The following is a 23,193-nucleotide window of genomic DNA, read 5'->3' on the forward strand; positions in this document are numbered from 1 at the left end:
TACTGTGGATTTTTAGCTAGGTAATAGCACATATTTGTAACAGTACAAATTTATTTTGCAAATTTTAGTTCTGCCACTGATTGCATTTTCCATAAGAGGGCATTATAGCGAAGATAATGGTATGAATTTATTCTGTAAGAGGAATTCATTTATATGTGTTCTAATCAATAGACTAAGAAATAGAAAATACTTGACAGTTTAAACTCAAGCCTCATGAGTGTCTCTGGAACCTTTGGTTCATTTTGTAAACACTTTCTAACTGTGTATGGTGGAGGTGCGGAAACTTCTCAAGACTGTGAAGTTTGCTTGAAATTTTAAAAAGATAAACAATTGTAAAAGCATATTAAAATCAGTAAATCTTAAGAATATGTATCATGAGTCGTGTAACGTCATGTAGCCTGTGTTAGCATCGTGCTTGTTCCCTGCTGTAGCCAATTGTCTCTCCTCTTAGGAAGTCAGCCAGTTGGCCTGTGGAGTAATGGGGGTGTGCTGCTTCCTTCCCAAACCCATGTGTGTGACTGTAATATTGGCATATGCAGTGCGTTGCTTCAGTTAATCGCTTGCAGCACGGCAGTGATGATAAGAACTGAACCGGTGTTCCGGCTACCTGCAAGCACTGCTTGCTGCCAGAGGGTTTTAGGTTATACTTTCTCTCACCTGTTGTCTCACAGCTGTTCTGTCTCACTCGGAGTTGAGAACAGAATTTCTTCATATTTCTGTTCCATTGTATCTCAAGAAAATTACTTTTTCCAGAATGAGTCAGAAACCTGGTAAGCAAAGGAGAAGGGGACACAGAATGTTTTGCTTTTGGAGTACTACTGCTACTGCAGGGGCTTTCTGTCTACGGTGTGCCCGAGACTCTGAACCTTCAGGCAAGGCAGGCGCTGGATCCCCTCTTAATCAATTGTCTTCAACTCCAACTAACAACTTAGGTGGACTAACAGGGTCTTGCTGTATGAAGCCAAGTGCGCGGAAGCCAGTGGAAGAGGTAGGACTCTTTAGGTCAGTTATATAACTTCGCTAATTTATTTTATATTGTGATAGTTGCCCTCTCAGTTGAGGCTTATATTGATTGACAAAGTGTTTTGAAAGTCAAATACAGGCCAGTCTGTCTTTCACCAGCTGTCAGCTTACTAAACAGCTCTAGCACAGCCTATGTGGTTTAGCATTTCTGTTTTGCTGCCAAAGCTGCTGTATATGTTTCAGTTAATACAATTATTAAGTAAATGACTGTCTGACAGGACCACTAGATCTAACGTGAACAGAGTCTTCTTCCTGTTCGCCTATTTTGGTCTACAACATCAAGAGCACTCTCAATTATGGTTAAGGATGTGCAGGATGTTTCTTCTAGTTTGAAGAAGCTAATGCAACAGAGATGTATTAGAAAACATGACTTTGTCTTTTAGAATGATCTGCATCCATGTTTGAGGGCTGACATGATATCATGTCTTTTGCAACTTTAAGAGACTTCTAGTTTATACCAGCTCTGAGTCTTGGTGAACTTTGTCCACAGCCTTTTTGGGATTTATAGTAACTCAAGGAGAGATACTGCTGCCTTGGTAAACAAGATAAATTGAAGTCTTTATGTGCACACTGACTATATAGTCTCTTTTCAGAAGAATTTTTTTTTTTTCTGAAAAGCATTTTCTTTAGTTTAGATTTCTGTGTGAATGTTTGAATCATTATATCTTTGTTAGAATTTTTTTTCTAGTTCTCAGAGTGGTCCTACCCTGTGTAAACTGCTCAGTATTAAGTAAACTCCTAGTCCCCGATAGGCAATTTGTATTTCTCTATTCCTTTCCTATCCTCATCTGAGTTTCCTAGTGTGATTTTTTTTTTTTTTTTTAATTTTTTTTTTTTATTGTCACATAATAACCAGTGATTCCTGTTTCATATATATTATTCTACGGTCTCTTGAGACCAATTTTCTTTATTCTACTAATACATTTTGAGACCTACATAGTACTATGTATTGTTGTTGCTTACACCTTGACATCGATTCAGCCTTCCAAGTATTTCAGTGCGTGGGAGCAAGCTTGTGTTCTGGAGCTGTTGTAAAATGCCAGATGTGCGTATCTGTAGATCCCTTTATAAAAGATGTCTTTGCAAGGCATATGAACTCTTGTTGACTTAAGTCTACCTGTTTGGGCTATGCATGTAACTTTTGCCATTGCAGGGGCACAACAGTCTGAGCGAAGAACATGTCTTTCACTACTCTTCCTGGCAGTGAGTTCAAACTAATGTTTGACACTTTATGTAGGCTGAACAATATATGTTTGCTGAACTTCAAGCACAAGCATAGTGTGAAGCACTTCCAGTACAGTTCATTTGTTGTATTACTTTGGCAGATCCATAAAAGACAAAAATGTCAGGAAAACATCTGCCTCATCATGTAGTGCATCTCACATGCAATTGAAATGAAGTGCCTCATCCTTGTTTATTAGTATAACCACATCGTTCACACTTTGCTTATCATTTAATGGCTCTGTAACAGACAGGTCCCTGTGGATGCTTTCCTCTTGAGGAAGGATACTTCCTTTAATGCTGTTTCTAATGTGCCTTCCCAAATTTCATTCAAGTGTAGATTGCATAGTTCTACATATCATAGAATCATAGAATGGTCTAGGTTGGAAAGGACCTTGAAGATCATAGAGTTCCAGCCCCCCTGCCATAGACAGGGACACCTCCCACTAAACCAGGTTGCCCAAGGCCATGTCCAGGCTGGCCTTGAACACCTCCAGGGATGGGGCCTCAACAACCTCTCTGGGCAACCTGTTCCAGTGCCTTACTTACTGGAACTAGCTGCTGCTAGAGAAGATGCTGAAGTTGTTCAAGTGATGTTCTAATGTCCACTTGACCAGTGGAGTCAAGTGGAGTAGAAGCCACCTGTTCCCCATTGATGTATGTTTAAGAAAACTATTACACATTTTTCTTTGGGGATGTGAGGTAAGAAGAGGCACTTGTTTCAGTGGGCTATGATCCTCTTTTGACTTTTTTTAAGGTTCTCTCATGTATCATGACCACATGGTGGTTTTATCTCCTAAAAAACTTGTAAGGGATCCCAACATTTGTGCAGTTCTGTCACTTGCTTTTTGAAAGTGTTAATGCTCCCTTCCAGTACCAGATTTTTGTGCACACACACACACAAGGCTTAATATCAAAAAAAGCATTCTGAAGGACTGTAGTCAATGTAAAGTGAGGACTCCCTTCTGTGTCTCATAATTTTAAAAAAATCTTTGCCACCAACCAAAGCACTTCTGGGCTTGTTTTCCAGTTTGGTCCTCAGAGTGTCTCTGTGCTGTTTATTGCTATTCCATGTGACTTTGGTTGTCAGTATTGAATTTCATCTCACTGCCTGTAACCCACTTCTCTAATATATCAGGTTTGATCTGCAGCTTGTCTCTGTTGCGCATTTGCTGTGCTGCCAGTTTTTTTGTGTTTAGCTGCACATTAGGAAGTAGTTGAGCTGACATGTTCTCCAGACAGATTACAGACATTTATGACTCATTTTGTCTTTCTTGTAAGCTGATCTTAGCGTTTATGAATTTTCAGTCTTTTGCTCCATTAAACTGTTTCCAGAGCATATTCTAGTCCCTTGTAACAGTCTCTGTGAAATGATACATCTAAGCAATGATTTAAATAAAAACAGATCACCTTATCCGTATTTTTCACAGAAAAGAAGAAAGGATCAGGACAAAATAGTTTAAATTTTATTTTGACACTGGTAAAATAGAAATGATTATTCATTTTTTTTCATGTCTTTGTAGTCAGCTTGAGAGAGTATCCTTTTTTTAAGTTACCATTGTTTTTTAAACTGTGTCTAAGTATTATTGTTATTGGAGACTAGTATCTATGTAGTTCTGTCATTCTTCTAATATGAATTCAAGTATTTTATGGGATGCAGCTATAGTACAGGATTTTCTTTGACCATGGAATTTTCAGTTTCTTCTGACAGCATTGTGTAGTGTTTACTGGAAACTGCCATACCGTGGGAATGTTTTGGATGAGTATTCTAGCCCCTCCTCCTTTATTCTCTTTATCAGTGCAGCCTCACAGTGTGTATATTTGCTTATTTAAAGTTGTTTCTCTAGGACTGATGTCTGTGGACGTTAGTTGAGCAACCTGTATTATGTGCCTCCCAGGTAATAGCATTTAGTTTTCATAACAGCATAGGAAGCAGAGTAAAGATTGATTGTGCTTCTGGTGTACAGTTCTACTTCAAAGCAAATTTAATTTAGTAAGTAAATTGTAGTTGTTTTTCTTAGATAACTGAGTGTATTTGACTACACCGTGTGATGTAGCAGGAGAGAGGGGAGTCAGGTTTCCCTTTGGAGAAGAGAGCAGGAACTCTGGATTCTGTCTGTGGTGTCTACAGTCTCCAGTCTGAAATCCTGGCCTGAAAAGGGATCCTGCTAAATTGGGGGTGTTCAGAAAAGGGATTATAACTGTAGATTGCGTTCAGGAAGACCTGCTTTAAACCGAGAAACTTAAAAACATCTACTTAGTTAATCCGAAGGAAAGTCAGGAGATGATTCGGTCACAAACTATAAATATATTAGGGATAGATTTCAGAAACCAGAAAGCTTGTGTATTCAGTAAAAGGCGGCATCTGTATTATAAGTCAGGGAACTAAAGCTAGACAAATTTAGATAGAAAACTCAATTTTAAAGAAGGATATTAATATAATAAGCGTTTCAAAAGCTTAGTGGGCCAAGATGTAATTGTCAAATCAGGGTAATAAATTAGTATTTCCTATGTAAAAAACATACTGACAAATAAAGTTTGTGCTTGAAAATGTCAAAATACATCACAGAATCTCTGATTCAACGTCTAATATAATGACTTTAAACTGCTATTTGGAAGCTATAAACTGTTGGAAAGCAGTTTGTATTTTTAAAAAAACTCTTTTATTACATCTCTTTACTATTGCTTTCAATTTTTATTTGAACTTTATCATTGTTGTTACTCTTTTTTTTAAAAGAGGAACACCATGGGGGAAAACTCTGCATACAGCTTTTTAGAATTTGAGCACAGTAAGGCTCATTATAGAGTAGCACTTCAGTAGTTAAAAGCTAAATCAAGTGGTATTCAATTTGACTGTGAAATACTACTGATCAAGATGGTGATAGTACAGACCTGTATTAAAAATACTGTATTAAAAATAATAAGATTCAGGTGCCAATAAAAGACAAATTAATGTGGTAAGAGGCACAGGTGATCAATAGGAGATGACATTTATTCAGGATTTCTTAAGGAACTTGTGTTTAATATGACTAAACTGTCTTTTGTGTTGTGTGTGACCTTTTTGTTTAAACTGTCTGGGTATTCCTAGAATAAAAATTGCAAAAAAAGGCAAATACAATGCCCTTTTTAAAAGGAGATAAGCTGTACTCTCTGAGACTACAGCTGATCAAGTCCGATTTCCTTATTGTACAAACTTTGAGAAATTCTTTATTAAAAAAGAATTAACAGGTAGATGGATAGACAGATTTTGAAGAGAAGTCAACTTGTCTTTGTAGAGGGAAAATAAGGACTCTCAGATCCTCCAGAGTTCTTTGAAAACAGAGAACATGTAGATAAAAATCTACATGGTAACATGTGGTCATCAGAAGGTCATTATAATTACAGAAGTCTTTGAAAATAATGGTTCTTGGATCAAACGGTGTTAAAATTAATGGTGCCATGAGATAAAAGAGAAGGATGTTTTGTAGATTTTCAATTGATTAAAACAGGTCCCTTCAACTGTGACTGACTGGATTCCCAGAAGGTCATATTCGTGAAGGGGGGGGGGGGGGGGGGGGGGAGAGAGAAGAAACTGTGAGGCAGAGGTATGCGATTTATTTCTATTTTTTATTTTTATTTTCAGGTTAACTAAACTAGCTGCAGAGAATAGCAGACAAAAGTGAATGGGCACAAAAATAGCTGGTGACATTCATTGTACAGTAGCAAATGAGGAACAGAGTTAGAAGGATAATCCTGCAGGTGTGCATATAGTGATAAGCCACACATGAAGTATTTCTAGTCCAGAAAGAGATTTTGGAGTTGTCACTGATAGTTCTCTGAAAATGTCACTCTAGTACTCTGCAGAAAACGGTAAATGAAACGTCAGGTATTACTAAAGAAGTAGTAGAGAACAACACAGAACATGACACTAAGCATATTTATTGAGGGGTTCCATTTGCCTTGTCTTAGAAGGGATGTAGCATAAGTAAAAAGGAAAAGGGTAGTAAAGTGTTAAGGGGAATAATCTAGTTAATTTAAAAACAAAAACAACAGGGAGAATATGATAGACTGATAAAATAAAAAATAAAATTAAGAAGGTTCTCAATTAGAAATGATTTAATAGTTCTCTAATTCTAAATCTGTCATAACTGTCCTGTAAAACTTCTGCTAAAATTGTAAAGGTCACTGCCATAAAATGCTGTAAAGAAGATTCAAAAAGAGAACGATTTCAAAATGGAGTTAAATGGATTTGCAAAGGGCAGGTGGCAGGTAGTATTACAGACAGTGGTTCAGGAAGACCTTGACTGTCAGGTTCTGAGATGGTTTTCTGGGGAAATTACTGGGCATATGTCTAACTCCTACTTGCCCATCCATCAGTTTTTGCTGTTAGTAAGGCTCTTCGCCAGTTGGGCCTTTGCTCTCATCCAGTAGGGCAGTTTTTACTGTCTGGGGCTTTTTAATGGAGAGGGACATGAACTGTTAGAATAATTTATCTGTCTGCAGTGCATTATGTTATTTGATGTTTCTGAATAAGTTACACTGGGGAAAAAACCCTGGGGAAAAAAAACATGGATAAATCTCTAGAGGATGTTATGAAGCTTGGTGATAATGTGAGTTAAATGCAGGGAATCGTATCTCAGTTTCTAGCCTTTGTGTGTCACTTGGCGATCGTGATCATCTGACCTAGAAAATGCCAAGTCTCCTAAGAAAATGCCATCTGATGGATTCATCCCGAGTGATCCATCAGTCACGAGACGATCAGAGTGGCAGGAATTAATCTTGAAATGTATCTGAGAAGGTCTAGTGGGTAGATTAATAATAGTTCCAGAGAATATGATTGAGGAAAGAAATAACAGGTGAATTCCCTACTGTTGTCCTTAGGCATGTCTAAATTAGAAACAATCTCATTGTGTCTTGCTATGCCTTATTCTAAAGACAGTGGATATATTGCCGTGCATCTTACAGAATCATAGAATCTTCTTGTGTTCTAATGTAATTGGGAAACAATTTGGTATTAATTTTTATACTATACGTTATTACTTGCACCTACTTTCTTGTAATGAAGGACTTGGAAAATGTATTTTGACAGCTGCTAATTTGGGTTTGAGCCTCAGTAACCCGCATAAAAGACATGCTTTTTTTTCTCGTTCTTGAGAAGTAAAATAATTGAATCGTTATCTATTTGTAGCATTATAGCATAATTTGGTTTTACATATCCATTTGTCCACTTTCTTCTTTTGTAGTTCTCAGTGTTAATTTGTCATTTGTTTCAGCACTGTTTCTTTACCTGCTTATTTTTACCTATGTTGCACTGCTCAAGCTTTATCAATTTTTATCCTTCAACTTCAGCAATGATAATCAGATGAAGTTGAACATACTGTAAAATATTTTCTACTTACGCTTTTGCTTGCTGGAATAAAAACACCAAAACAAAACTGAGGTGTCTGTCAAGCTGGTGCCCCGCTTCGAGCGGCATCCGGAGCGGAGGGTTAGGGGAGAGTGTAAGCCCAGGACAGATAGGTGTGCTGTTTCCTCTGAGGGCTTTCAGAGCTTGCTGCCTGTTCCAGTTTAGGGATTCCAAGAGCGCTGGAGATGGCTTGTGTGTTTGATAACCCTGAATCCACGAATTTTCGTGGACTTGGCCAGCCTTCTTGTAGTGGCAAGGATTCAACAGTGAAAGAACAGCTTCTGCTGGTTTGTAGCCTAATGAGGGGAGGAGAGTCGGGGTTACAGCACCTGTTGTTGTGCATTTTGTTCAAAGATTTGTAATGCAAAACAGTGTTGGAAGCAGAATTCAGGTTGTTTCTAAAAGAAATACCCTTCTCTTGGACTGAAGAGTCAGACTCTTCTTTTCTGTTCTGTTTATTGGCCCCGTTTGGTTTTAGTTCATTTCCCCACCAGGGCAGGGGGGGACGAGGCCATGGGGGTGGTCTGCACATGGAGCCACCTGGGCACTGGCCTGAGGAGCGGAGACTTTGGAACCTCGCCTGTCAAAGTGAGCCTGAAACACAGAACTTCACCCGTGGCCTGACTGCTGTTATAAAAATGTGGCTAAAGGTACATTTAGCTCAGCCTCTTGTTGTTCTGAGGATATAAGAATGAAGAAAGTATTTTTTGAGTAATTATGGTAGGGAGGTAAATAAATGCAGGCCATGACCTCCCTTCTTTTTTACTAAACTGTTTAGTATCCAGAGGTTTTATTGATAACTACTAGCTTCTCAGTGTTTAAGGGCTTGAATCTTTAGTAGAATTGTGTTGTGCAGTGTTGTTGGAATTATAAAACGAAACTGAAAATTTTCTTTAAATAGTTTGTGATGTTGAGGTTCTGATGAATCCTGTTTTGCTTTTCCTGAGTTGTAAATTCAGAAGTCAGAACCCTTGTCTTAGCCCTTTCTACAAACTTTTTTGTAATGAAGAATTTCAAATATTTGTATCCTAAAGACTTCAAACATGTTATTGTCGATTTGGCACTTTACTTATCTGAACTAAATGGAAGTTAGCAGAAATGATTACATAAATGAATATCCTGTTAAAATTAGACCAAAAAAAAAAGGAATTGAAGTCATAACTCAAGAAAAGCATACATTTTCTCACGTATTTTAAAGCATTCTGAGAAACTTAAGCTACTTTTTGTAATATTCATTGATACTCACTTTTTTTCACATCAGTATAGTTAATATTTCTTTTTATCCAGAGTAATTGAGTCAGGGATGTGCCACACAAACCATGGCTGATAGATGTTTTGAGCAGCGTGATACCAACACAAAATGCTGGCTTTATGTGACCCTAGGTTTTCCCTGGCACTGATACAGAATAGCAGGTCTTGCACTTCAGGTTTGTCTTCTGCAGAGCTGTGTGGTTGTGACTGCAGTGCCATCTAACCAGAGGAGGTTTATCATCTGGTCTCAGAGCTGAACCTCGTCATCCAGCTCCTGTGTATTTGTCCTGAGCAGGTCAGTCCTCAGGGAAAGTGCAGGGAATGGTTTAAATGGCTTCTGCGCTCATTTTGGATACAGGAGGGTTTTGTTAGCTCCATCTTATTTCCAGCTGCAGCTGACTCGGCCTAGTTCCAGTTCATGAGAAGGACAGGCTGGTTTTGTGTGGAACCCAGAATGACTGGCTCAGGTTTCTCCACTCTGCCCGAGGCATTCAGCAGCTTCTGCGCTAGCTAGGTATGTGGATGCACCATAGTTGTGTGTGTTCAGCATGGGTAAAAATAAATTGATCAAATCTGACTTGTGTTTCTAATGCGCAATTAACCTGAAATCCAGATAAAATGCTTATGGATAATTACAGACCATATGTCAGATCATCTGTAAACCTTGTTTTCAAAATTGTTGGTTTTGGTCAAAACTGTAAAATTAAAATTATACATAAATGTTTGTTATTCCATTGCAAGGTTACATAAGGCTATATTCTGTACTAAGTTGAACTGAAAAGTGCTGGAATCTTTAGAAATTTTTAGCAAACAGCATTGTAAGGAAACAAATCTGTCCTTATTTACTTGTAGAGTGAAAGTTTGCTCAAGTAATGCTAGGCGTTAAACCTGTTATAACTTTTGTAGTATTTTAATTTGCTGACAACAGTGAGTGTTTGACAATGCATAAAAGATGCCTATTTCGCTGAAATGTTGCAGGGCTCCTATGACTCATTCTACAGCCTGGATGTGTTGTATAATGGTACTTATTTTGAGATTGTATTATAACTGCATGTTGTCATGGAAGCGAGCGAGGAGCTTCCAGTGTTTCCATGGTGTAAGAATGAATAAAATCAGATGAGGCACCTAGCTAGTAATTGCATGGTAAAGATTTTAGCCTTAGCTTTGAGCAATGAAAAGGCGCAAAGCATCTGGATAGCAATATAAAGCTATCAGAACTGTAGTGAAAGTAATAGTGTATATTTGGGAAGAATTCAGCACATGTAAAGAAAGATAAAATGCTAATGCCACTTGTGTGTGAAGCCTTTTGTAAATAAAGTAAGGACTTTACACTAAAGCCACTTTGCGTGTAAATCAGGTCATTATTTTTCCAAAATCTTCTGAAACTTACATCCTGTAAAAGCTAAAGGATTTTAATTAATGGGTTGCTATAGATAGCTCTTCTTGTGTGGTTTTCTATTTGCTGCTCATTAATGTGAGGCAAATGGCTTTCTGCTCATGCTCGGTGTTTTAGGGCAGATTTGTTTATAAAGAGATCTTTGGACAGGTAATAATAGGTTGCTCACAGAATAATGCAATCATCAATAAAATAATAAATACTTGTCTTAAAATGGAAAGCTCTAGCATGGATTCACTCACTTTCTTCAGATCGCTTCATTACTCCTTAAGTACTCTGAGGGTAGTGGGGTGCTATAAATGAGTGAACCTGAGTGTTTCTTATTCTAAAAACAAACAAACAAACAAACAAAAAACCAAAAACAAACAAACAAAAAACAACCAAAACAAAACAGATCATGCTTTAAATAAGATAAGGTTAATGTGCATAATTTTCATATTTTATGAAAAATACTTCCTATAGATTTATTCAATTAAAATAAATCCCCAACAAAAAAAGTTTTGGAGCAGAGTAATGGATAGTTTTGAGATAACTGATATGTTTCTAGTATTGGGAGTGATCACTTCCTACTATCAGAGCTAGATAGATATAGGTCGTCATTGCTCTCCTGGTTTGAGGTGAATGAATTTTAAGAATGAATTATAAAGAACAAAATAAGCATGAGGAGGATTTAATTATTCCCTGAATAATTTAGGAATGATTGGAAATTATGTGTTCCAAGAGTTTATAAGAAGCATGTAAACAGTAACCAACTTTTATTGTTGTATTCTGATTTAATAGTGTTCTCAGGAGTGAACAGTCCGTCACATCTCAGTTTCCTACCACAGCATACCCATTCTGCCATGAATTTCAAAAACTAAAATATTGACACGTAGAGCTGCCATTGTTTTTCTATAATAAAGTCTTAAAACACATTTTCTCCTTGCCCGGTCTCTTTCTGACACTGAAACCCTGCTTGGGCTTCTTTGTGGACTTCTTAGCATTATAATGAAAGCTACTATTCTTAAGGCTGATGTTATTTAAATGAACCTTTCTACGCCTTGCTTTAAGTTGCAAATTAAATGCATTAAATTCATTCTCAATAGCACTTACAAACCTAAATGGGGAGCCTTGTAGTTCTGTTTTGAGCTTAGAGTGCTGAGTTGCACAGAGTGAATACAGATGACTAACCTGCTGCCTGGGGTTCAGAGCTGGACATTGGTTTAGTATTTGAAAAACAGAAGTCACAAATCACATTTATCAAAACCAATATTAACTTTGTGTACACTTTGTATATTATGGATTTGGAATATGACTGAGAGTCAACCATTTCAGCAATCCCCAAGGGATTAGGCAGGACAGATTAGTTTGAGCTAAGTACATCTTTCTGAATGCCAGACGTAAGTAGTGGACAGTGGTGGTCTCCTTTGTATGAAACATTGTCTGTGATGTTAAGTCCAGCCTATGAGGGTCCATTTTTAGATTCTGACAGAGAGAGGAGAGGTTGGTTGCTGAGATTATTGTTCATACTTGCATGAGGTTCTTAACCTGAAAGTTTTACTCCTCAAACAACCAGTGGATACTGAGTAAGAGCATTGGTGATAGTTCTGTGGTTCCAGGTTACTCATTTCTGCTTTGTGGGTGTCCGTTTGTCTCCTACACAAAACTCTTGCTTTCACTACACAGTAGAACTTCTTCCCACAAACTGCTGGACAGTCTGTCTTATCCTGTATAATTACTTATGATTGTAGCGTTCTCTTTTTTTTTTTTTTTTTTTTTTTTTTTCTGCACTAAAAATTGCTTACTAGGCCACAGCAAGTAGGAGTCTTTCTGTCACTGCCTTTGGTGCTTTACTTCTGCTTGGGTAATCATGGTGCAAATTGTTCCTCACTGGATTGTTTTCGTAGAGGAAGACTGCAATAAAGAATTGACAGTAAATAAATGGCGTATTTGTCTCTAAATCAGTTCAGATCATGATCTGTGATTTTTTTACTCATATTCTGCTGACACCATTTTTCCCTTTCAAAGCTACTTATTTACGTTTTAAGTTCAGAGTTTTAAGTTCATTTGAGTTCAATGTAAAATGCTGTGGGGTTTGAGGAGGAAACTAGGTTAGAGAATCAATTTGTTGACTGAGTTAAAAAAAAACAACAAACAAACCAAACAACAAACAAAACAAACCACCAGATAACCCCTACTGTTTAGTCATATCTAGCATGCTAGCTCTGTGTCTTTAAAATAGAGTGCTCATGTAGATATGATTTTCAAAAGCCATGGTTTACTCTGGAATAAATGAGATCTACAGTAAAGTTACAGGCATTCAGACTAGGCCTTTTAATCTACAAGGGCTGGGTAGATAAATCTTCTTGTTATTGGGATCCAAAAAAGCTTTCATATTTGTGACAGCACTTGCCTGAACTGATGTTACAGCTCCAAGATGGCTTGTCTGTCCTCAAAATCTCTTAATAAAACCAGTTTGTACTGACCTACCCATCCTCATGTAGACACGCTCTGAGAGGCTTCAGGCTCACCTTCATTTCTGTGCTTTGTGTCCAAACTATCCTTGGAGAGACCTGGATAGCATCCAGGTGGAGATTAGGTATTTTCATTCCTTCGTCTTTAGGAGACAATGGGAGTCGGCCTTTGCTCCATCATGGTAAGGAACAGGAAGAGCCCTTGAAGGGGTAAGGGAGTGTCAGAAACCCAAATCTAAAGCCAGAAGTTCTCCCTCCTTGTACCAGTGCAGAATGATAGGTGCGCTTAATTGTAACCACCCATGGGTTGAGGCCATCATAATTAAGCTTATAATTTATGCTAGCCAGTGTCTCTTAAGGTTTTGTTTGTGGTAAATCAATTTATTGTTGAAAAACAGCATGGAGTATGCTGACTTGGATAGGAGAATCTGAATAACACCTCCACCCCTGTGACTTGCACATGATACAAACGCAGTCACAAAGTTTTGAGCATGAGTGGTTAGAAAGCTGAAAAAGTGTGTGCATTTTAAATAATTTGGTTTTTAGCTGCTGTGCATGAAATAGTCAGATATGGTGTCCATATCAAAACTGGAGAGGTACTGTACTAACATGCTGAGCAAGTTTTACAGGGGAGTTTTGAGTTCATCAGATGGGAAGTGCATTTTTAAAGCAAAGTAACGGTCTGTTGATGAGAGAACCTTTCTCACATGAAAGAAATAACAAACCTGTAGAGAGGGAAAATCTTGAGTCATACTTGTATTCATGGTATTCTCTTTTTTTGGTGGTTCTGCTTCCCATCCTCTGTATTTGGTGTATTTTACCCTCTAGACTAGCTTATCGATAATGGCAGTATTCATGCCTGGGTAGAAGTGAGTCTTGTGTCTTTGCAGTTCTCAAATTTCAGATACGTGCAGCATATTAGCATGTCTCATTGTGTTATGTGCTGTTGTGATTTATGAACATTGTTTGGAATTTCAAGTCAATACTTAAATGATTGCCTGTGTTCAGTTAGTTCCATGCGATTTTAGCTGTTGTGAAAATGGGTAATTTTTTATTTGATTTCTGTGAATCTTTGTTTTGGCAGTAGGGAAATACTTGTGGTATGTTTTATTTCCAGATCCCCTTGATGCTACATTTTGTTTTAAGTCCTGGAGAAATACACTCAGGGAAAATATGCTTGTCTTAAATATACTGCTTAACAGCTCAAGTCACTGACTGGTATTAAGGACCTGCCCAGGCCATAGGATGACACTGACTTAGGGAGGAATGCTGCAGAGATGGGGGGGCATCAACGTTAATGCCAGCTGTGTACTGAGATTTAGATGCTCTGGGCAGCGTACAGCTAATACGGATTTTAAATGAGAATGGATGGTAGTTGTACTTTAGTCTTGCCACCACTAGACCCCACCAAAAAGCCTATAAATCCCTGAAGGTATGTTTAGATGAGTATTGACTCTTGTGATTTTGAGGAAGATGGATGCAAAGTTCTTAAAATAGCAGGCTTCACTAGTGAAGTGTCCTGTGGCATTCTAGGATGTAGTTCAGAGAAAAGATATAAAACTACGTAGCCGTATCTTAAATTAGATATCTCTAGAAAGAAAATATGCCATTTGTCTTCAGCTTTGTCACTCTGTATTGAATCAAAATCATTTCTTCCTACCACTTTTAAAGTTTTGTTTGCTTTGGAAGATATTTTATTTCCTGCTTTCAAGAAGAGGTAATGAATATGGGCATATTAACAGAAGTTGCTGATTTTGTGGTATCTGCTTGAAGGCAATGGAAGGGGTGAAGTACCAAATTATTTTGGGAGGATTCTCCCAGCTATTACAATTGCTTTTTGAAGTAATGAAAGTGGGTTATTGAAGCTTTAAAAAAGACCTTTGCTAAAAAAGACAATGCTGGTCAAATATTAGTACTATTTTCCCTTTCCATGGGTATTGTTGTTATCCAGCTATTGAGTGGGTGTTAAAGAATGTAGAAGAAAATGATTTTTGAAAAAACACTACTTGTAAAAATATTACTGGCACTTTAACAGATCGCTGCAAAGAAGTATGTACTGCACATTCAAAGTAGTAATTTAAAATAAATGAAATATTGATGATTCAGCTTTGTGTTAACAACAAATTTTTCAGAGTTTGTATGTTTATGAAAGCACAACCTGATCCTGAACCCCTTCTGGTTTTGAAAAATCACTTAGCACTCATTATTAGAGTTAAGCAGTTCATGCTAGTAATTATACAGTCTGCAGAGAACACTTGCAAGTTCAGACTTTCTGCAGTCAAAAGACGATGTGCCAAACCTGTGCATGTTTAGTTGCATAACTGCTTTTCCTTGCTTTGAATGATGCATATGTCCCCACTGCTTCCCCAGGTCTCTTTTGTCCTACCAGTGCCACTGCAAGGCAGGCTCTACCTTACCTCACACACATGAATGTAATTTGGCAGAATGATCCCTCTGACTCTCAAATACCTGATTAATCCCTTAATATCATTAGTCTTGCCTTCTCTACTTTTTTTCCTTGTTTTTATTTTCTGTTGTCTGTTTTCATTTTGTTTACACCACAGTTGTTCTAGATACACCTTACTATGCTTTGATTATATAGTCCTTTCCTCCTCTTCCCATGTTTTCTGACCAAGATGCTATATTCACTTTCCATACTTGCATAACACTAAATTTTGATGCGGCCTAAGCTTTTTCACTGGAGATTGCCCGGACACACCGTGCAGCCCTGGATGAGTTAGGTATTCTGCCTGTGTGCCTCCTGTTCTTTGGCTGCGTTTTGGTGCTTGGACTATTGCTCTTGAAACTACAAGTGCCTTCACGTTTTTATTTTCTTTTAATTATTGGTATCTTATTGATATCATCTCAGGGACCAAAGGCATGAGGACTTCCAGAAAAAAAAAAATAGTGTTGTTACCACTTATCTGCTACATAATCTTAATTCTTGTGCTACTGAAGTCAGCACGTCTTAAAATACACTGGAGAGATGCGAATTCCTTTGTCTCGTCTTTCAGCCTTGTGTCTTCCAGACAACTGGGTTTCCAAGAATATGGTATCCAGCATCTCTTCCCCTTGCCCTCGCCTTTTCACTTTGCATGCTTCAAAGCTGATGCTCTTTTTAATCAAGAAGCTACTTGGTCTACGTGTTTTCAACAAAGTTGATACCTCCAGGAATAAGACGTTCCTTTTGAATCTGGATCACATATTTTGGGACTTTTATGTACGCAAGAGAAAAGCCTTTTATACTCAAAACTTCTCACTTTTTACATGTTGGCAATTAGACAATGTCATGCTGGGTAGAAAATGAAGTACTGATATGCAAGTAAAATGGGTGGTATGAATGCAGCCTGCTAAACCTCACACAATATTGATAACATTGCTGGAAAAAAAAGTTTGTGGTCTACAAAAGCAGCCATTTGGCACACTGTTGCCAAAGGGGATACTGATACAGAGGCTTCTACACAAGACAGCCTCTGTCTGCATAATCCCTGCAGGCTGGGGAATGTGCCTCAGAGTCGCTCGATATTAATGTGTTTGTGGACATTTCTCAAATGAGAAAAAGTTGTGATGTGCTGGTTTTGAACTGTTTACCTATATGCACATTCACAACATGCTTATCTTCCTCAATAACAATAATTTGCTCTTCAATAACAAAATCTAGAGATCCTTGAGGTGTCTAGAACAGAACAACCCGGGTGCATCTGCCCATATGTATTAGTGGGGCACAGCCCTCCAGCTCCTGATACTTGAAAGGCAAAAGACATGCCTACCACGCATATGCTCAAGTCCGCGAATGTTTGCATGACCAACACACTTCAGCTTCCTGTCACTGGCCAGAAACCTTTCTGTCTCTACGTTTATAAATATTGTATTAATGATGAGTTATGCAGCTCTTGATTACATCCATTCTGGGTAGATTAGACATGGCAGCCCTCGGTGATTAAAGGAGCATCTGTCAGTTCCTATTTATCTCTTAATATCCATTCTATAAATAACTGGAAATGCTTGTACTTAGGTCTGTATTTCTAGGTTTTTATTTGGCGTGTAAAAATTATGCTGACTCATATCATTTAAATATTCAGATTTGCTGAAGGAATGTGTACAGTGGGAGGGAGAATAACCATGTTTTAATGCTATGAACTGACGAACTCTCTCCATTTTATCCAAATACAGTACAGCTGACCTAATAAAGCTTTGTTTCCTATGAGCTGGTGTCCTTCGTTCTTATCATACCTAGGGCCAGATATCCAGATTCACAGCATATTCCTAGAACAGACCCATGGCGCAAGAGGCAGATGGTGTGTGCTGTGGCTGGTCCAGAGCTGTACAAATGCTGGTTGTGTGTCCACTGTTGAGAAGACTGCATGACTGCTGAGTTAAGCCTGCTTCTTCCATCTGTGAGGCTAGGAATACAGGTGTAGCTGGTGATTTTATGTAGTCGCTGGGAAATTAACTTTTGATCATTACTTCTTTTTAGAGTGATTGGCTGGTAAAGTTTAAATATTCAACAGCATGATTCAGTCAAACGAGCTCCTCATTGTGTTTCTTTTTTGGGGGGGTATAGTTGTTTTGGAGCTTTTTTGTTTTTGAATATTGGGGTAAAAACATAGTATAGAGATCATGCATCCATGGCATTAAAACCTGAATGAATAAAATAGTAAATAACTCAGATACATTTAAATGCCTTTATTTTTTTAGCTTTTAATTTTAACAGTGTGCACCTTAAAATTGTGGTCTCACAGTACTGCTGTATTTCATGGAAATGCAACTCTTATTAAAACAAAGTAATTCTTGTTATGGTCTGAACAAATTGATTTTCTTTGGCAGTTTAATGTTCAAGTCTTGTACAGTGTATTTGCCTGTTCACTATTAACATACTTTTCATTATAAGCGTCTTCAAATTCATTAGTTTTCAGCCCCCATAAAGTGTTAAGAAAAGTAGAATTGGTATATTTCAAAAATTTGTAGATGTAAAACCTTGAAGTTTTGAGGAAGTAAAATGTAACAGTTTCGGGATGGTAGGAGCTTATAGAAGAAAGAAAATAACCTTTCATAGCTTCTTTTTAATAAAGTCAGATGATTTTTGCCATCTATTCAATAATTTGTGCATTGCATTGATTATTTATGCTCAGCAAATTGACTGTTGTGTGGTGGTTCAATGGTGCTCTTTAAATAGAGTGAGAGTACACAACATGCAGTACTAGCTAAAACAGCAGTTACTGTTTCTTCCTATGAGCACAATCTAGAAAAAATTTGTATTTTGAACTTTTTCAGGAAGCAATATTTTCATTTATTTTACCTCTGTTATTTTTGGCAAAAAGGACTGTTTATGTTGCTAGTTTCATGACTACTTACTGTCAGGACTACAAATACTGTGGTGCTACAGATGATGGTGAAATGGGAACGCTCAAGTTCACTGATTCAACAAGGAGCCCAAGAATGGAAATACGTCAAAATCTTCATATGCAGCCAAAGCAGCCTTTCCGGCATCAGCAGCGGGCACTGAGCATTCATACATCTTTTAGTTCATCCACATTGCCCGTGTCTTCCAAACACAGAGGAAAATTTATAAACCTACGCGACAGTGTAAAAAAGAGTCCTACAAAAAGCACAGCAAAAGTAAAAGCTGCTAGTGGTTGGGTGTCTGATGGCTCGTGTTCTAATTGTTCTTTAGAAAAGGTATGTATTGCACTAGGTATTTATAAATGCACATTTTTGGTGCAAACCGTAGAAAGTATGTCACACTTTCAATTTTATCCCTGCTATTTCTGGAGACTTAATGTTACTTAATTTTGTTTTGTACTTTATCGCTTGAAATCATAGTAATAATTGAAATTGGGCTGGCAAAGAAATACTTCTGCTCACTGTTTTCCCATTAAGATTATTGTGCTGTATACAACGTAGGTTTTTTATAGTAATTTCTTGAAAGTGAGGAAGGTCTGGTTTGCTTGATTTTTGTCCTCTAAAATATGTCTTTTAGTATTTGAAAAATAGCAGCATTATGGAATTTTCTGGTTTAGTTGGTCTGCTTCAGGATGCGTGTGGTGCTTTGATAATTTCAGGTTAGTTGGTATTTCTTCACAGAAGGAGTTATTGTGTGTGTTGGTTTAACATGAGAAAATGTGTGCGCTCTTCCTTTTCACAACATCTGGACTTGGTGTTAGATTTGGAGGCACTCCTTTTAATTAATCATTTAAAGGTTGGTATTATCTTAGCTTTTTTAAAATACCACTTTAAATTATTATTTTTGTTGAGAAGTATTAGGAAGTCTATCCTTACACTTTAAAAAAGAATTACATGAGATTTATTGTACTGTTGTAACAGAATGGCTTTTCGTTTTAAGTGTTAGCACGTTTATTTAGGCTGACAGACTGTGTTAAAGGGAGTTATTGCTCAAGTCATGCATTCCTATATGTAATAGTCTGTCGTACTTGTGTGCTATAGTTCATAGTTTGGGTTGTAAGAGTCAGTGATGTTAAACCATCAGCACAAAGGGAAAATACAGTCACAGTACTGATAGCTTATGACACTGGAACCTGAAAGTTCCAGTACTTTGAACAATGTCGGCTTTAAAATAATAAGGATAAAAATTGGAACTGGTTGGGAAGGTTCTTGAAGTGTTTGGGAAGGAGTAGCCCAGAAAGAGAAAGGAGTTAAGAACTGAGGAAAAAGAAGGAAGCAGGAGGATAAAGCTGCTGTTTGGTGCAGAGAGGGATGCAGATTGTTTGGTCCACAAGGAAATGAACTATGACTGTCTCAGTTATTTTGTTAAATCGAAGGGCAGGGGAGTGTGGTCAGTATCTAAGAATAACTTCGATTTGTTTTTTAACCTTGTCTTGTTGCAGGAGTTGTAACTGTAATGCTGGAACTTTTCTGATGTGCTAATGGTTAGCTTGTCCGCCTTAGTGTTGTGTTATATTTTGACATGTAATGTGTGTATATCTGAAGTTTTGGTTAACAGGGTGGGTTTTTTTTACTGTGTGTGTACATGGGAAGCTGCTTACTTTGGAACAAGGCTAGAAGAGGTGGTTTACTTTTTGCATAGGTAGGGCTGAGTGATCAGTCAAGCTATTTAATTTGATCTCTCCTATAAAGGTTGCATCATTCTTCCAGTAACTGGAGGTTTATTGTAGTGAGCGTTTTCTGCATCCTTTGCAAAATGCATATTACCATTTTTCTATACAAGTTAGATTTTTCCCCACGCCTCTGTTTTAACACTTGAGAGATTGTGCTGTTGTCCACACATGTAAGAATGTCTAAGTGGCATTAGTAATAATCTTTCAAGATATCAAACGTATCTTGTTCTTAAATCTTTCAATAACAGCAACATTTTTCACCAGCTGTTCATTTTGGGTAAATTGACTTTGAGCTGAAAAAAATCCTGTAGAAATATCATATGTACATTTAATAAGGGTTGTTACTCTTGGGCTATTTCAGATTTCTTTAATATTTGCTTTTACTCTTTAATTCGGTATATGTCGCTTAGTGTTTTAAAATATCTCAAACTTAAAATATGTTTAATGCTTTTATGTTCTGGGGTTTTGGTTCATTTTCAGGATTTGGTATTTTATTTTTTCATTATGCTTCATTGTGTTTAAAGATCACAAGGATGTCTTGGAACAACTGAGTTGCAAGAGCTTTGATCTGCTGTTCAGCTTGTAATTTTGATGATAGTTGCCAGTAGTGTATGTTGCTGACAGCTTGTTGACAACCAGTATGTTAACATCTCAAAATGATTCGCGTCAATGTTTTGCTCAAAATTCTATTTGCAATCTTGTTCCCTTGCAGCGTAAGTGTCATTAGCTTTCCTGGTTGTTATTTTTATGAAATTCCTAAGACCAAAATTCTACTAGTCTGAAGGTGTATGGTAAACCTGTATGAAGATCTTTGAGAGGTAGATTGAATCAGTTTTAGGGTCTTCTGCCCATTTGACTAAAAGATTTTCATCGATTTTTTGCCCGATTTAGAAACCATAATGTATTGCTGTTTTTTCCCCTTTATCAAAAAGAAATATTAACTTTGTTCAGCGCTGTCAACTTTAACCACTGTTTCCCTGCTTTTGCACACTGTTGTATGATGGTGAAGGGCTACTGTTGTGAAACCATCCCACAAAAAGCCTGAGTCTGTCCATTGACATGAACAGGTTTTCTGTTGGACCTCAAAGTACTCTGTACTGTATTACTCTGTACTGCAAGGTGAGTAACTTGGTATGAGTAAGCAATGTGGGTACATCGTACTGCTCTGGGTTCTCTGACATTAGCATGTTGCTGGGGATGCACTGCCATGTGCAGCATGGCTAAAGGTGGTTGTTTGTCTTCAGTTGTGGTTATAGTCTCCTGATCTGTATACTATTGCAGAATTTTTCTTTTTAAGCTGCTAAATTTGAATCTTGTTTGTTTTAAAATGTTCTTCTAGTTTTCATTATTTTTGACGTTTTGTTGGTGATTTTTAGCCCACAGAAGCTGTTCCTTCCTCTTCTCCCATTGTCCCTGTGATCCCTGTCCCACCAGTCCCTGCTGAGACCACTGTCATCCCATCCACCATACCACAGGTTTTTATTCTTTTTTGTTGTTGTTGTTAAATTTGTTCAACTTTTATTTAATTTATTTCATTGCTTTGTTTAAATTCACACTTTGGTACTCTTACACATAAGTTGGAGATGAACTGTGACATAGCTGAATTAATAATACACTGGAGTTTCATCCTAATTTTTGTTTGCTTTATAGCAGCTTTTAGTCCATTTTAAATATCTATATTTTCATATGTAAGTATATTAGTAAGTTGTGAAATAGCTAAAGAAAGAAACCCCAAAAGAATGGAAAGAAGCAATAGGATATTTTGTGTTCTCACATAATAGTTTTCGAGCCATTTCACCCTTACTAAAGTGTTAGTTTGATTTATTTATTTATAGGAAATAGTTGTATCATCTCATATACAAGGACTTAGTAGATGTCTTTTCACTGATAGCGCTTGCATGGCATTTCTTCTGTTCTCCAGCCGTTTGTTGGTATCGGTGTGCTTGGGGCATTGGGATACAAAAGGGTTTTTTACTCCCTCTATTCCTAACATAGTTGACTCATGGAATGTACTTCCCTTCTGGACTTTCATCTTTTAGGTCACATAATGTCAACACACAAAAAAAAAAAAAAATAAACCCTGTCAAGACAAGTGAAAGCAGTAAACATGAGTTAACATTATATCTTGCATATAACTTGGAATATTTGACCACAGCATGGCGAGCTGTGGAATAATTTAGGATAGGTAGCAGTTATGTTTTCGCATGTTGAATGGCATTCTCCTTCAATTTTTTAAGGTCTGCTTTCTAGCTACACAGTTAAATTTGCAATAGGTGATAATCTTTTTTTTTTTTTCTCTCTGCTACATTGTTAAATTTGACTTAATCTAATAATTATCAAAAGTTTTTACAGTTGGCTGTATTATAGTGCAATTACTAGTGGATGTATGTTTACACAAACCTGTCACCTGTACTTTTCCCAACAGGCAGATCAGAGATTTGATTAGTTTCAGCACTATTTCCTCCTTATAGAAGCATTCTGCCCACATCAGGATTTGAGGCAGGCAGACTAGTGTGACCAGTGGATTTCTGCTCTCTCCCTTGGTGGATAAAGATAACTGAGTTTCCAGTAGTATTTACTTTCAGGGAATTGCCAGTAGATATAATTTAAAGTAAAATATTTGGTGCTATGTATTTATATTTTCTTTGACTGCCATGGCTGTGTTAATGTCCATCGATGATGCTGGATTACAAGCAGAAGAGTAAGAACGGAGTGGTCTGTGCTTTTGTCTTCTGAGCATATATAAATGTCTGCAGGAGTTCGCTATATAATTCTGCATCATTTGTGATTCTCAGCAATTAGAAAATACCACAGAAAGTTATACTCCACTTTGGATTTGGCAGATGTATTTTTGTGCAATAGATACATCTCTCTATTTTGTTAGTCACTTTACCCCTTAGGCAAGCCCTTAGTCTGCTTGTAAACAAACTTGTCAAATGGCTCTTAAATATTTGAACAAGCCCTGGCACAGAAGCTTGAAAGCGTTAGGTAATTTGGAGAACTCTTGCATAACAGACTGAAATACTAGGTCTTCCTTCCAGAAACATTTGATGTTTTGAGTTAGAAGTTGCCATGTGTCTTTGCAGTGTCGGTCATACCTTTGGAATGTCTGGCACAAAGCTTTTCTCCTTCCAGCTTGGAAAGGATGGTAAATTATTGCTTCTTGATGGAGAATTGAGATAAATGCAGAAGGAACATTAGGAACAAACACTTAACTTATGGAAGGTGTTTTGCATCTGTTGGCTAGTTTGTCTCTCAAACATGCTGTTCACACAGAAACCTCACCTACTAATAACAATTTGCTTTTTTTAAGACATTAAAAGAAGAACACTTGTCAGCCTCAAGAAAAAGATTCATGGGAAACCAGCTCTCACTGGCACTGCTTTT

The 23,193-nt window shown here is 37.4% G+C and overlaps 1 protein-coding gene across 2 annotated transcripts in view; it reads left to right on the plus strand.

Annotated features, from left to right (window-relative positions):
- The window catches only part of DLG1 (discs large MAGUK scaffold protein 1), a gene marked incomplete at its 5' end in the record, with an annotated part of 115,024 nt that overhangs the window by 28,188 nt on the left and 63,643 nt on the right, over positions 1–23,193 (plus strand). Inside the window, one exon of one of the 2 annotated variants that reach the window (XM_082486981.1) lies at positions 21,183–21,281. The exons of the other annotated variant lie outside the window; for it this stretch is intronic. Within the exon in view, the coding sequence (XP_082343107.1) occupies positions 21,183–21,281 (99 nt within the window). The remainder of the gene's footprint in view (positions 1–21,182; positions 21,282–23,193) is intronic. 2 annotated transcript variants of the gene reach the window in all.

The sequence above is a fragment of the Vanellus vanellus genome (genome assembly GCF_965231255.1).
Source record: "Vanellus vanellus genome assembly, chromosome: 8".
Classification (NCBI taxonomy): Eukaryota; Metazoa; Chordata; class Aves; order Charadriiformes; family Charadriidae; genus Vanellus; species Vanellus vanellus.